This window comes from Nylanderia fulva, unplaced genomic scaffold (genome assembly GCF_048542155.1).
Source record: "Nylanderia fulva isolate GAGA-0341 unplaced genomic scaffold, ASM4854215v1 Scaffold11, whole genome shotgun sequence".
NCBI lineage: Eukaryota > Metazoa > Arthropoda > Insecta > Hymenoptera > Formicidae > Nylanderia > Nylanderia fulva.
This window is the reverse complement of record NW_028189302.1, coordinates 4,937,777-4,954,540: the sequence shown is the minus strand read 5'-3', so window position 1 is coordinate 4,954,540 and position 16,764 is coordinate 4,937,777. Positions and strand designations below refer to the sequence as shown.

The 16,764-nt window shown below is 39.2% G+C and overlaps 1 protein-coding gene across 6 annotated transcripts in view; it reads right to left on the bottom strand.

Moving 5' to 3' along the window:
• The window catches only part of LOC114936933 (apoptosis-resistant E3 ubiquitin protein ligase 1), a 74,271-nt gene that overhangs the window by 16,247 nt on the left and 41,260 nt on the right, over positions 1 to 16,764 (bottom strand). For 2 of the 6 annotated variants that reach the window (XM_029310284.2, XM_029310287.2), the window contains exon 1: positions 5,162 to 5,893. Coding sequence is in view for 3 of the 6 variants with exons in the window: in XM_029310287.2 (XP_029166120.1) it covers positions 5,162 to 5,186 (25 nt within the window). In the remaining 3 variants the exon portion in view is untranslated. Of the gene's footprint in view, positions 1 to 5,161; positions 5,894 to 12,552; positions 12,747 to 12,997; positions 13,122 to 16,764 lie in introns of those variants that run through there. The other 4 variants (XM_029310282.2, XM_029310283.2, XM_029310285.2 and 1 more) reach the window with 4 other exon arrangements.

Sequence of the window (16,764 nt, the reverse complement as noted above, 5' to 3'; positions counted from 1 at the left end):
ACCAGGCTACTCCAACTAATTGGAAACTCTGTCGCGTAGGCGTGCGATTCTCCTCGAGTTATGCAATTATGCGGGGGCACACAATGCAGAGTCTCGCTATTACGCGACCGCATTCAATTAGTCGCCTTTTATTCCCAGGTGTGCAATCGTGCGCTCGCGACGGACATTGGTCCACGGAACGAGAAATAAGCGTTTTTTTTACCGCGCCGGTGAATTATGCGTCCCTCGGAGGAGAAAACCACTCGTGTCCCCTCGGGCGACAGATAACGTTAATGTTCCGACATATCTGGCGTAAAGATAACGTGTAACAGAGCGAAACACAATTTTACGACACAATTTAATCTCTTCGAAAGTCGCGGGAGAACGATGAAGAGAGCTCTCCACGAATCGATCGGGATAATACATATACGAAAAGTTAACACAAACGAAAAGTCAATTCCAAGAGAAAAGAAAAAGAGGGAGAGACTCGCATCGAAATCGGCATGTTCCATTTCAATGCGATGAAAACAGTTTTCCGTTTCGTTGCGCTCTCGAAAATCCGCGACTGCATTTATCTCGAAGTCGGAATCGGAAAGCGGATAAACGTATATATATATATACATCCGCGAGTTGCATACACAAGCCATATAATTCTCTGTGCTCGTTTTACAATAATCCGTATCGTATACACTGGTAGTCTTCTGCTTTTGTTTGCGTTAATTCGGTTCCTTATGTTCATAAGTAATGTGTAAAAAAGAAATGCAAAAACAGAGAAAGAGAGCTCGCGCGAGAGGATTCAGAGAGAATAAACAGATATATCTCGATGATATAATCATTCACTTATATATACATCTCTCGCAAGAAGATCGCTGGAAACGATCTAACGGGTCGTGTTTACATATCGTTAAACTATCGCGCGTCTCGCGCCCAGATGTTCACCACGGGATATCAGCCGTGTCCGATCTGGTTGGAAGTTTGTTGCGCGATTTTCATGCCGATAGCACTTTCCAACTATCCGTGTGCCGAGGCAATTAACGCCGCTCGTGCGTCGGCGGAGGATGTATAATATAGGAAGAATGTGGCATTAAATCAAACACACGGCCACTTCCACGGAACGGATTTAATTTGCGATTCTCCGTACTGTGTAATCAGCCTCGGTTTCCCTGCAACCGCTTAAACTTCTATCCCGCGCCCGGGTTTCCGCGCCATTTCGCACATTTCGCCCATTTCGCCGAGGTGTTCTCCAAGGGAGAGATTCCGACCACCAGCGATTTCTACGTGCATCTCGTACGATTGCGTTCGTCGAAAATTATCTACGGATTTCGGGAGATTTACGAGAAGCTCGCGTGACCGGGTTATCCGCGACGTCTGACGATCGGAAACGACATCTCGACCTCGTCCAGTAGCGAGGAAAAACCACGGATTTTCATCCCCCAACGCGCTCAATAATTTTTCAATATTAATGTTAATAAATACTCTCGCTGTAATAACGAACAGCTTTGGCTTGAAAATTTCTGAATCGAGAAATATAAGTAATCAGGTAATCATTTATATTATATCAAATTTTTTAGTTCTATCTCTATTAAACACATTGAAATAAAATAATACGACGATGAAAATATAAATTAACAAACATACTTTAAATAAATCGATTTTTAACAACACAGAAAATTAGCTGGGAGTCAAGGAAAAAGTTTATATTTATTTAACAAAAAATGTCAAATTATTGAGACAAATGTAAAATAATGTGAAAAATCCAGATAAATGATAAAATTTCCTGACTTTTCTCTAACAATTCCAGATTTATAAAATTCCCTGACCGCTATAGACACCCTGGACATCTCGACCTCGTCCAGTAGCGAGGAAAAACCACGGATTTTCATCCCCCAATGCGCTCAATAATTTTTCAATATTAATGTTAATAAATACTCTCGCTGTAATAACAAACAGCTTTGGCTTGAAAATTTCTGAATCGAGAAATATAAGTAATCAGGTGTCCAGCAGACTCGATGAAAAAAGTTCTCTGACTTTTCATATTTTCCAAGACCAGAAATCAATTTTTTCCCTGACTTTTTAGTATTATTTTTTCCAGATATATAATTTGCATATATCTATATGATAAATCAATTAAATATTAAATCATGAAATTCTTGAGATATTTTTGTCAACGATGAAAAAGTTCGGAAGTTAAAACAAAAATTTAAATCAATTATATATAATCTGCATTATGTATACGATAATCGAAACAAACGTCACTATAAACTATTTCAATAATCAACTTTTTTATTTATATTATATCAAATTTTTTAGTTCTATCTCTATTAAACACATTGAAATAAAATAACACGACGATGAAAATATAAATTAACAAACATACTTTAAATGAATCGATTTTTAACAACACAGACAATTAGGAGTCAAAGAAAAAGTTTATATTTATTTAACAAAAAATGTCAAATTATTGAGACAAATGTAGAATAATGTGAAAAATCCAGATAAATGATAAAATTTCCTGACTTTTCCCTGACAATTCCAGATTTATAAAATTCCCTGGCCGCTATAAACACCCTGGACATCTCGACCTCGTCCAGTAGCGAGAAAAACCACGGATTTTCATCTCCCAACGCACTAAACAATTTTTCAATATTAATGTTAATAAATACTCTCGCTGTAATAACGAACAGCTTTGGCTTTCAATTTCCTGAATCGAGAAATATAAGTAATATTCGTGCTGTGTACGAAAAAATTGTCCCATGTATGTGTGTGTGTGTTTAGCCATTAAAATTAATAACTAATTATTAATTTTTTTCATATATGCCAGGTTAATTTCCCTCGTAGTTATCGAGATAAAAATTCTATTTTTAATACATTTTCTCGTGTTTCCATGAAATTTGTGCGGCGCAGATAATGTCTCGCTCTATAATGCTTTTGCGTCGTACCTTTCTGCGGTGATTAAGATCGCGGGCCGATATATAGTGTCAGAAATTCTTTACGTAGCCTAAAGAAAAAGCTTTCCGGCGCGGTAAGTATGAAGGTTGAGGTCATCTAGGGGACGATCGATACTTTTCCCTTCATCCCACATATGTTACTCGCGTGTAACAACAAAACAAGTACCTCGGAAAAATCGATCTCGCGTGAGGCAACGTATTATCCCTTATCCCTTAATTCGAATTTGCCGTCACGTAATTCCGATTAGTAGTCTGGCTAGATCCCGAACGTTATCTCGGACGCGCGATCGCAAGTAATTGCTTGAAAAAGTTCTCTTGGGCTAAAATGTTTTACCTCTCTCTCTCTCTCTTCGCGATCTTCTCCTTCGACGGGAGAAAAATAATCTCCCCTCCGTTTCGAAATAATTTCCGTTCTTCGTCTCAAATCAGATAGAGAAACAGGGTGGCAGGATAATAACGCGAGGCGAGGCACGAGAGAGAGAGAAAGAGCAAATTATACGTTTTTCGCCGCAATGCCGAGTTTCGGTGAATCGATCCTGTATATTCGTTCGTTTGCGAATGTAAGCGTTAATCTATATCGAGCGAGCCTCTCTTGCTCGCGAAAGCTTCCTTTCGGCTCGTTACCCGCGTATAATGTAAGCGCATGCATCACAATGAGATGATGCTCCCGCATAAATTACCGGGGCCGACAATGAGAAAGATGACGAGGGATGTTATCCCCCACTCGACGACGTTTACAACAATTGCGACGAATATATATATATATATATATATATGCATGTATCGCTGCCATTTTTAGTAAGCTAATTTACATCTCGAAAATAATAATAATTATCATTGTAATTAATCGCATGTATGTATGTGTGTGTGTGTGTTGCGCAAGTTAACGAGCAATAGCGACTATGCAAAGGCGTGGCAATTATCGTTACGAATGTGCACCCGACATATGTTTGTGTTAAATTTTCACTCCGCATTATTTCATTAGCAGAATTACCCAGGCAATTAAAATTATTAACATTCATGCCGTTGCAGCATCAATTTTACAATAATCGCGCACAAGTTATGTACTATCGAATGACACCCTCGTGTAAACGTGGCATTTCTAGGATCAAGAGTCAGCGCATCAAGTCGTACAAGAACCGGGAAGATAACGATAAGAAAGAGAAAAAGAGAGACCAGAGTTTTATATACATTCAACTTTTTTTTTAATTAATATGTCGGCTGCAGGAGCCTAACGCAATATGTGTTATTGCGAAAATTTATTTTTCGGCTCCTACAGCCGACATATTTATGTTGATTTCGATGAGCCGAATAATTGAGGATTAATCGTGTAACCATTTTCGTTGCATTCGAATTGATAAAATCAAGTTTTTTTCTCCGAAAACGAAAACAATAAATCGGTCGCAAAGCGGAACAATGTTTTTCTTTCTCCGACATATTTATCTTCGACTCGAAAGGAGACGGACTTCCAAAGTTGGCCGACAAGTCCTTTGTAATCTGAGAATCTCTCTCTCACTCCCTCTTCCTAACAAAGTTTTGGAACCAGTCGTGCGTAGATCCGCCATCGTCGGTCCCGATCATCGGTATCGAATCTCTAGCACGGGGAGAGATTCAAATTCGCGAAAACTTTCGGCGAAGAGAAACCACCGTCGCGATTGCATTATCTCGCAAGTCCGGGAACTTTCGTCGTGACCCGAATGCGCTCTGAATTCCGTCGGAAACGGAAATGAATTAACCATCTCCTTGGATTGTAATGGGATTTTATACACGCGCCTCTCTTCTCCCGTCGAAGAGAAAAGTGCCGAGGTCTTATGCTCCAAGATCGGTACAGCGCGAATTAAGGGCGTGTTCCCTTAAACGCATCATAAAGCATCCTATATACATCTTGCGACGAAAACAATGAAAAAAAGTATCTCATTTTGTCGGTAGAAATTAATATTCTTTTCTATATCGATTCTATACTTATAATATAAATCGAATAAAAAATATGATACAAATGAAATGAGAAAAAAGGATGCATGAAGGAATGATCGGATTTTGTTCTGCGGCAATGATCGTTATCAAAGCGCGAACTGTGATTTGCTGAAACGATTACGCGACGTGTCTTGATGATATTTATGGCGAGCGATATGCAAGTTCAGCTCGATATCGTATTTGTGTGTACAAGATAGAGCGTGGTGTACGCGTCCGCTGTTTGATACGAAAGGATGTAGCGGGCGCAGTAGTAAACTTACGGTTTAAACCGACGGCGGCTTCCATCTCTCTCTCCTAAGAACTCTCGAATTCTCGACTTCGAGTACTTACTCGAGATTTCCGACGGCGCGAAAGCGAGAAGGACGAAGAGAGATCGGAGCAGAGCCGCACTTACAAGATTACGATCGGAATCCGAGATTTAATCGCTCACGAGCTTACGATTCGAGAACGACTCTCGGGGAAAGAGAACGGGGTTTTGATCCGCGACAACCACGGAGATCTACGGGATTTAGGTCGGAGCGAGGTGGGGAACGAGGATGATACACCTTCCGGAAACACGGGTCGCTCCTACGGTCGACTGGATTCCGCTGGTGGTGTTGTGTTAAGGATCGGATTGACCGCCGGCGTGTCAAAGGCTTTCCGCGCGATCAGCTGATCGGGCCTCGCTCGCAGCCTCACCGTTGACAAGGACGCCGTTTCTATCGCGGACGCGCTCGTCGACCGCGAGCATAATGCCCCGCGTGCGTGAAACGCGTGAAGAAGCGCGAACGAGAGTGAGAAGGAGAAAGTGACGGTATAAATAGGAGAAAGAGACGAAAAGCGAGAGGGAACAAGAGTGGACCAGTCGCGACGCGCTTCCAAATCTCGGGAGAGATTTCGAAAAATTCTAGCCCTTTGGGGAAAAAATGTGCGATCCGATCGGACAAAAAAGGCGACTCCGCTCCGGATGCGACGCGCTCGCGCGGACTCACGCCAGGCCACTGCATGCGATGCGATTACGCGGCCGGAGCGACCCCACCACGAGCAAGCGCGCGAGAGGACCACGCCACCCTCTCTCCGAGAGTATCGGGGGTATCACGCCGTCGACCTACTCATGTCGCCTTTTGAGCGCGGCCGTGCTCCCGTCTTCGAGGCGTCGCCACGCCATGGCCACGCCACCCCTGCGACCCGCATCTCATCCATCCCCGTCGTACCGCAACGTGTTCCCGATTGTAAAGCGCGCCCGATGCGTGTGTACGTATACTCCGCCTGTAACGGCCGGGAAATCGATGGTCCGTTTACAAAAAAAAAGGCTGAAAATAAAGGAGCGAATAATTTTGGAAAAGTCTGTATGCAGGAATATATATATGTATACTATTCGTGAGGTGGAGAGGTGTACACTGCTTTGTATGCAATAGCGAATATCACGTACGCAGACACGACCTTGCGGTGCGGAATGACTTGTCAAACACGCTATGGAAAAGTCTAGTCGATTATTTCGTGCATGAGCAGGATGTACTTTCTCGTATCTTGAATGTAAGGAGCGACGTTTACCGAGGGACGATATCCGCTTCTTAAGAAAATTATTCCGAAACACGATGTCGGATATATATTACCTTTTATCGTCGAAAATTCAATCTCGTCAATCTCCATATCGTAATGAAACGATGCATTTCGCAAAAGCGATATATCAAGAGACGCGAGAGAGTTGTCACGTAAATGTCACGAAACGTCTCGGAAAAGAAACTCAAATTCACGACGAAGGGCGATGCGAGAGCATTGTCGGAGCACGTGACTGGATTGGAATAGACATTCGCGAAAATCGAACAATAGTCGGGAAGCATTGCCAAGCGGAATGTACGTCACACGAGTTCCCATTCTCATCCCTCGCAAGGAGATATTTCAATAACATCTCGGCGAAAGAGCCGCGGATGAATCTATTTGAACGAAATAACATTCGATAGAAACGCGCAGACGTCGATCCTTCGAGCATTTTTATTTAAAGGGATCTTCATCGCGCGACGAGATAACATTTTCAAACTACTCTACAGTTGTGTTTCCTCGCATTTCGTATAATACGGGAATCGTTTTGCCGATTGTTTCTTCATACATTTTCATATATATATATACACATATTATATATATTTATGTACATATTATATGAAGAGAGACAAAAACCAAGAACTTCAACCTTGGAAACTTGATGTTAATTACTTGAAAGCTACGTCTTATTATACTGTTAACTTACTCTTTCTCGAGAGAAAGAGAGAGAGAGAGAGAGGACGTCAATTTCTTTTGTATCGCACGATAAGATACTCGACGAGAGAGAACTTTAATGCCAGGTACGGAGATGCATTTCGCTTCTTGCGAAAAACAAAAAGGACCGACTCTTGCTAACAAGTAGAACGCCACGGTCTCGCTGAATCTCAGTTGCCAACTTGTAATTGTATAAAATGGGCAGAATCGAAATTTGAAACGATACAAGATGCAGTAATGTGTCTATATAATAAAAAAATTCCATTTCCCTTGCCAAGAAGAGTATATAGAAATAGGTGAAGAAAATCATCTCGAATAAAACTTAAAAAGATGGACGCTTCTTACGTAGCAGAAATCTTATCTTTTCCAATATAAATTATATTCGATTGACTTAACTCCTCCCGATTTTCAAAATTGGATTTAGAAAATATCAGAGAGAAAGAGATGAGAGGTAAAATACATTTAAAATATAGAAAAAGGCTTATCATTCTAATAAGACTAAATAAATAAATATAAATATAGGTAAACATGTCAAAAATCATATGTATATATTTATAAACTTAATAATATTTTGAGCAAAACGTGAAATTATCATAACTGAAATAAAAGGGATATGAAAATTGTGGATATCCTGTTAATTCTCATTTTGGTTTTCTTTAAATCTCTCTCGAGATTTTCTCCCACGATTCCAACTTTCCGACAATTTTCATTTTAATATCGAGACTTCGAAATAACCTGATTGCAGCATGTCCGCGCTTCGACGAGTCCGAGAGAGAGAGACTAGTAATTCCGCTGACATTTCGCGTCCGGAAAACGACGGAGACCGTAATTTCATCGAGGTCGATAAAAACGTATGGTTTCGACGTCGCATACTATATATATAGTGTAGGAGCAGCCTAAAGGAACGAACGTTACCCGAGCAGATTGCGAGATATTGGTATCGGACCAATTCGCCGCTAAAAATTGGACTTGTATTTTTGCCGATAATTAACACAACCTGTTTTCTCCCTCGTCAAGTAGCGACGAAAAAAATGATGTATCTATTAATGAAAAATAAAGTTCCTCACCGACGAATGATGCAAATAATAATTTTCGACGACGCGACGGCGACGTTACATCAGCATATAAATGTCTGACATAAACGGCATACAAATGTCCGATTGTCTCGACGTAGTTATTGCAACGCAAACCGCTGTTTCGACGTTCATGCTAATCACTCGAGCTTAATTGAAAAGCTATTTGATAGCCAGATTACAGGCAGGTAATTTTCAATTTTTTTCCCCTATAACAGGACAGAATTATTAATTTTTCTCGGTGCATTAGCATACAGAATGAACATGTCCTTTTGACTTTTAACTCCGAACTCGAGCACGACGATTAAATTAGCGCGGTAATTGGCTTTCGAAAAGTTTTTCGATTTCCCTCGAATTTTCTCGTTCCCGCAAATCGAGCTATCCGCTTGAATGAACGCGTCCGAGGAGCCTGTAAACACACCTTCTCTGCCATCGATTGCTGAAAGCGGTCGAAATGAATAGTCGTGCATGTCCGACGACATCCACTCCCCGGTTTGTGCTCGGGATCGATGCGCGGATCCGAATGCCGCGTGTATCATTCATTATTCATTTTCAAGGCTTCGTCGCCATTCCGCTATTCCGTCACTCGCTAACCAGAGAATCTATACACGATTTTAGCTCTAGATTTCTTCCGCTTCGCGGCCAACCGAAGGGATCTCTCGAGAGTATTTCAGGCTTTAATAAGACGCCAAACGCGAGAACACGAGTAGAGAAGCTCTGATAACAACTAATATACTCGAGAAATGTTTGTCGAATTATAAGGAAACAGAGAGGGAGAGACGAGCGAACAAACGACCCTCGTACCTAGTTAAACCCTTTGTTATCGATAACTTTAGCCATTTAACTATGTCTATATACACATGTCAAGAACAGCTATAGCTTAAATTACAAGGCGAACTATAACCAATATCTCTATTCGCGCGGGATATTACACGTTAATAGTTGGAATTTCGCGCAAAGCGTATATATTTTTCGCTTTCATCCGACGACAGTATCGCGTCGATTAATTTGGCGCAACATCCATTATCGGTTATCGAGAGAAAGAGAAAGAGAGAGAGAACCATTAGGCGAATGGCGTTTATCGGTTAGTGGACGGTACGTTTTAGTGTAGCCATGCAGTTTCTCTCGATAGTAATAATAACTGGCACTAAATCATCGACACGGACAATATATGTCGATATATGTTACGATATAGTTTCCTTTCCGCACGCTAAAAAAATTGTTTTATATACGTATCGAGTAAATGTATTTCGAATGAAATTTTTCTTTTCTCTTCGTCTCGCGATTATCGTCTCCGCGACAGATTAATTCGCTGGATTATGCACGGAAAACAAATTAGCCACCATAGCTAAATTTTAGCTATGACAGTTAATATAACATTCTCCGTTAACTATGGCTAAAAAATATTAGTTACTATAGCTAAAATTTAGGCATGGCAATTAAATTTCAGGTTGTAATATATGCATGACTAAATTAATACATATTTAATTGAATACTGCCAAATAAATCATTTATTTTGAAACAAATAAATATTTTTCATATCAAATAAATTCCATTAGTTTCAAATAAATGATTCGTTGGGCAGTATTGAAATAAATACTTACTCGAATGAAATAAATTTTGTTTTCAGTGTTGATGCAGCTAAAATTGAGCTATGATAGCTAATTTTTTTTCCGCGTGCGTCAACAACTGATGCATCGTTATTTTCCTAGGAAAGGATTAAGGAATCAAGGGCGACCTTCCTCCGCGTCGTTTGCTCAACAATAATTTTTCGACAAATGACGAAAGAAATCGCACGTGTCGACTCAACGCCAAGATGGAACAGTATTGAAAACGTTGCGGTTGAACGAACACGTCCCTTTGTAAACCGTCGATAACGAGATATAGATATATATACACGTTGTAAAAGCTCGCACGAGAGAGAGAGAGAGAGAGAGAGAGAGAGAGAGCCGATATTCTTGGCAGCCAAAACGATAAAGGATCGGGCAACGCTGTTGATTTATCGCTTTATCAGTGCGCTCCTTCCGGACACGAAAGATAGAGCGTGGAAGGCTGCAGGGAAAAACGAGAACGTCTCGACGATGATCCGTATATCGTCGCTGATGCGTGGCGATTAATTCTCGGAGCTGGCAAGATGTAGCCCCCGAGATTAATGAATCGCGAATGCGCCTCTTCCTCGCCTAACAGCCACTCGCGAACTTTGGCAATATAGTCGGATATCGTCGATATGCTGGAAATCTTCGTAGGGAAAGGGGTCGCAGGAAAGAATAACTCTTACGATATCGAGAGAAGCGAGCGAGAGATTTTGTTGCGACATAACAGATTTTCTTCTCTTTTTCAGCGAACGACACTTCTTCCCGATATGAACCCTCAAGTATTCTTTATTCTGGTTAAAAACGGTCTCCGTTACAATTTTTATGTTAAATATTTCATGTGTTAATTCAAGTAAAATTAACACAATATGCATCTATTTTATTTCACAAGTGAGCATGATAAAATCTAAAACATTAACATATTTTTTAAGCAATTTTTAAATTAAATCTATGTTAATTTTACACAAAATATATTTTAAATTACTTGAAATTTTGCATTTATTTTGTGCCAAAAAATTAACACAAAAATTTCCGTGGAAAATTTTCAATTATGTATACAAAATTAATCTTTCCATGAGATAACTATTGTTGCACCTGATGATCAGTTCATTATTGTAACATTCGCGATGAACATATGATTACATGTTGATTTTTCATCTTAAAATTATTTGTATTCATAATTTCCTTTTCTATACATAAACTTGAAGCTTGAATTTTAGTGAATCGAAAGCGGCCGAAAAAGCGATGCAAATGCTCCCTGTAAATGTACAGGTTTAAAATTCATTCTCTCAGAATCTCTCTCTCATCTCCTTCGAATATATATCTACATTACGGAGTTCTATATTACATGTCGGATCTCCTTTGAGAGAAGCAGCTATGGCTCATTGTAAAGGCAGATCCAATTTACGGGTAATCGATAGTATCCGGAATATCCGGATTGTCCGCAGAATTGACTTTGTGCCAAACGATAAATCTTTACGTCACACACAAAACTTTCGATAATGACACCGAGCTTTCTGATCGTGATAATAAATGTCCGTTATCATTTATACTCTTTTACGCGAAAATAATATGATTAATATGAAATTCTTCTTAATTAGTTATCTCGTTTTAAATATATAATTAGCAGAAAAAATATTTAACAAAGAAATTCTTTAAAAGCGATATTCTTACACCTATAAAATGCCACGCTTAAAGTTCTCTAACTTTTATACGAGACGCTTCTTTCTAGACACAATAGTTTGAAAGAGATATTAATTTTTTGTACTTCCGGGAATTACATTTTTTCTAAAGAATTTTTTTCAAGATTTACAAAGGACTTACTGTCAGATATTAAACGAAGATAACGTATAATCAATAGCGGTGGATAATGTGCATGTATGTGCTATATTATCATCAGGATTTACGTGCCATCCTTCAACGTGAATTACATGATATACCATAATAATGTATAATGCAATCTCTTCATGCGTCTTATATTACTATACAAATTTGTGTTTGCGTGTAAGGCCTTACATAAATAATTAATAAAATTCTGCAGAGAAATTCGCGCGTGTTAGAGTTAAATTATTCAATCTGAATGTGACGTGTGACATTATTGCACTACTTGTTGTACAATGGCGACGAATAAATGGTAAATTACGCGACGCAGAGAGTCGTCAGTCGTTGACAAAAAAAAAATAAATTGTTGCACTCTAATATACATAATCTGTGTCAAGCGTGTACACGTATATCCTTCAATAATACAAAGATGTAATCGACCTACGCATAATTTGCAGCAATACGCGAGAGCAGCAATTATACATTTTTGCGCAATTTATCGATACGATTCTAAATTAACATACGCTCTATTTCAGGGCATTACATATTACTCCAATATATTAACTGGCACCTACTTTAAGTTTAAAAATAAGTAAAAGAAAATCTCGAATGTCAGGAATTATTTTCTGCAGATTTTTAAATACAGTTAATACGCAATGTAATTATTAATAAAATTATTAATGAAATATTTTTACTTAATAATTGCTTAATAATTTTTTCAGTTACATTTTTTCTGTAATTAATCTAGATACATTATTTCGCGCATAAAAAATATGGTAATTAACTTTCGTCTCTTATGAGAAGCAAAGAATTGATAAATCTCTTTCTGAAAATATGCCTAATGATGCTGTAAAGCTTCCTGATAATCGAGATGTCATTCGCGGCATCCTGCGGATTTCCATCGAAAGTGATGACTATGCTACCACTTACCTTTTTTCCTAAAGAGCGGACGATATTTGGCGAGGCCGATCTCGGCGAGCCACTGGTCCGCCTCCGTGAGTTCTCCATTACTTCCGGTCCCTGCGGCGAGCAACAACAGCTTCCCCAGGGAGAGAACCATGCAGAGAGCCAAGAACACTCCGGATAGCACTGTTGACCATCGTGCCATTGCCCACGGAGTGCATCTGTAAGGAAGAAAAACAGGCGATTAGAGTTGATACTTTCGAGTCGTAAGATCTCGATGAAACGTTCGCGATTAATCCACTCATAATAAACGATTCCGATGACATGCACATGCCACGTCAAACTTTGACAGGTTATGTGTCAAAGATTGGAGGTTAGGTGCGCTACGGTGTTTGTAAACAAGCCGGGCCCGCCGGTCCCGATCAGCTGATCGCCGGCCGATCGCGAGGCTCCGTTCGGAAAATCGACTCACCACATTTTCGCGGGAAGCCGTTCACGCAGCCTCCGATAAAACCGTGATACTCCACGTCCGGAACGACAACGCATGTAGGGGGAAGGATGTCGAGGGGACTGCAGATGGAGCGACAAGTGGAGGGATGCGAGATTTCCTAGGGAATTTCTCGCATTACGCGAAAATTGTCTCGTCGAGAGAAATCTGGATTGTCATTCACTTTTTAAATTTATCCCCATTTTTTTATTCTTCGACTACTCTTCGATCTTTGCTCCGAATTTTCTAGTACCGAAGTGCCGATATATTTATTTATGCACGTAATTTAAAGAATTAATGTAAAATAAAAAATCACTTGATAATTTTGAATGATGAATAAATGTATACTTAATAAAGATTTACATTATTGTAAGTTCTTATTTATTTTATTGATCAATTTGCGAGGCTAACACTGAAGTGAAATAATCTCGAGATGTCGCCTGTGTGTGAGATACCTGTATTGATAAATTAAACTCTCCGACATCTAGTTTATCCATCGTTGGCAAACATTATTTCTGCTGTGATGAGTTGTACGACCGAAAATTGCAATTGTAATATTGTGTTCGGATAGTTAATTTACATGTTAAATAATTACATCTATTTGCTTATTAATTACAATCATTATTAAACATAATATAATTATTATATTTCTCTAATGTATTAATAATAATGATTGTAATTAATAAACCAAAATACTATATTAACAACACTATATTTTCTACTTTCATTAAAGGAATTTATGTTCTTACGTCTCTTATATTAAATAAAAAATATACATCTTTTAAAAATCAGCTCTCCCATCTATGATGTTAATAAAAGAAGAATGAAATTGTCAAGATCATTTAAACTGTAAAGTAAAAAAAAATATAAAGCAAATAAATCTCAATTAACAAAATCCCGCTCACAGTGAAATCTCTCGAATTCGAAACGCGACATTCTCTCGATAGGATACGTTGATACATTGAAAGTTGATTGCTGAAGAGCAATTGAATGTAATGTCTCGTTTTTCGCTCTCGTGTCCGGCAAAGGAGGCTCGAGTAAATAATTAGGAAAAAAGAGGGATGCGTACTCTTCTCTCTGGCGTTTGCCAAAAGCGTTTGCCATTCGAATGTCGAAGTGGCGACCGAGTTCTCGGCAGACTAGGTGTAAAAGTCTCGATGCAGAATCTCGCTGATTTGTGCGCGCATCGCGAGAGAGCTGGCACTTGATCGTCTCTTGCATTCGTTGATGCGCGTGATTGCAGACTGATGACTGTGCACATATTCGCGACGGTGTCGTCGCTAATTTCAGCCATATGCGCCGTTTTTGCACAAATTCCTACGTTAACCGAGAAATTTTATACAGCCCCGATATGTATCTAGCATATTACACGCGAAAATAAAAATGTTCCGTGCCTTTTTTCGTCGAGAGAAAATTATGTAGAAAATCTCTCTATATTCTCTGCGAGATTCCCTCCCTTCAAAAATAAATAAATAATATGAATCGGTTTGCGATGTGATATCAAAATTGAATATCTGAACACTGCTTCTTTCTCTAATTCAAAAATAAATAAATAATATGAATCGCGGTTTGCGGTGTGATATCAAAATGGAATATCTGAATACTGTTTTTTTCTCTCTAACTAGTATATAAATATTTCAATTTGACCAGCTGCTAAAGCGCACCAACTTGCTAGTAAAAACAAAGCATTGTGTGTAAATCATGCGTGTAAAAGATATTTCTCGGTTGTAGATTCGATTTTCTGCGAAGTAATGCATCCTCGATAAAAGTATGTAATAGATACAATAAGATCTACTCTGTTGGAGCAATGCGAAAAACTGATGTGAGAAAAATCTGGTCTAGATTGATCGATATTATTGAGCCGAATAAAGAGATGATAATGCGGAGGAAAATAATGTATTAAGTAGATCAGGCACACGGTGAGAGCGGCTTCTCCAAGTATCGAGCCGCAGGCGAGCGATCGGCAAAACATGCAAATTATATACGCAGCCGCACCACAACACACGGGTATAAATGTGATATTTCTGCGGTATTATCGTTTCATCGATATCCCCGCTTCTCTCGTAAAAAAAAAAAAAAACTTTGGCCACATGAAAACATTCGCGCGATTATATATTTTTTCGTTTGAAATCAGATGAAGCGTTTCGAAAGATTTGTGTCAAGTCCTTTATACTATAAGCGTTTTATATATTTTATACCGCGAATTCTCCCCCATGTCCTCAGAGCAAAGGATTTGATTTTAAGCGCGATATACGGGCGATAAGTCGTAAACAGATTTGAAACGGCCGTGTGTCTTAAGCAAATTGAGCGCAATTTAATCCGCGTGTCCAAGTGTCATTCTGCATCCGCTGATGCTGTGCGAGTGGGTGGCCAAGAGGATGCGATAATAATCGCGCGACGCGACGACGAGGCGACCGGAATTTTCGACGATTTCGTCCTGCTATGCGCGAAATCTCCAAGAAAAAAACGCACGAAAAATAAACACATTCAATCTCTCGAGATTCCGACGTATAAAACACACACTTGGCGCACATTATCTCCGCACATCTGATTGAGACGGATTAAGTCGGATTATCGCGGAACAAATCGGCGATTGCAGATGCAACAGGACGCGTCTCCTACAGAGATTTTCTGTTCGAACTGTTTTATGTTAAACAGATGACTGAATTTCCGATAACGACAGAATCGGCTCGTGACGTAACGCGCGATAACAGATTGAATTTCAGGGTGTCCAGCAGACTCAATGAAAAAATTTCCTAACATTTTCAGATTTCCAAAACCAGAAATTCAATTTTTCCCAAATATATAATTTGCATTCATCTATATGATAAATCAATTAAATGTTAACTAAATCATAAAATAATTAAGATATTTCTGTCAACAATGAAAAGGTTCGGAAGTTAAAACCAAAATTTAAATCAGTTATACAATCTACATTATGTATGATAATCGAAACAAACATGTCACTATAAAACTATATTTCAACAATCACCTTTTTCATTTATATTATATACAAATATTTTAATTTTGTCTCTATCAAACACATTGAAATAAAATAATACGACGATCGAAATATAAATGAACGAGCACGCTGGTCACGCGCGAGAACAGGTTGAATTTCGACAATGCGATCGAAATTGTCGCTAATGGATATTCAAAGTTCACGCCTAGCAGTCTCGCACTTATCCCCGACACATCGAGCGTTCATCTCCGATCTCGCATGTCTTGCGGTTTTACATACCGAGGTGTACGCGGTCGCTTTTTTTCAGCCGGCGTGTATTATCTGCGATTGGTCTTACCTGCGATCCAAATAATTACGGATGCGCGTTGCACAAGTGTAACACCGACGTCCGCGATCGTCGTATTGAAATCATTTTCGATGCGAAAGGAAATTTTGCACCATCGCTCGCTCACGGTATTTCCGCAAAAACCGGTAATTACGTCAATGAGACGGGGATCGAGTCGCACGACTGGACACTGTGTGTTCACGGAGCATCCTTTTTTCGCAAATAAAAAGCCCGTTTGTCACATTCCGGATAATCTGGTTTCGCCGAGACGTCAATTAAAATCTTTCACTCGATGAATAATATTTTCGAGAATTTTCAAGTCAAAGAAGAGAGAAGTGCACACCCTGTAAATTGAATTTTCTCTTTTTTCTCCGTTTCTCATTCATTTTATATATATTTACGGGAAAATGTGTCATTGTGAGTTAGCTCAACTATTGGAATAAGAATTAAGTAGATGAAACATTT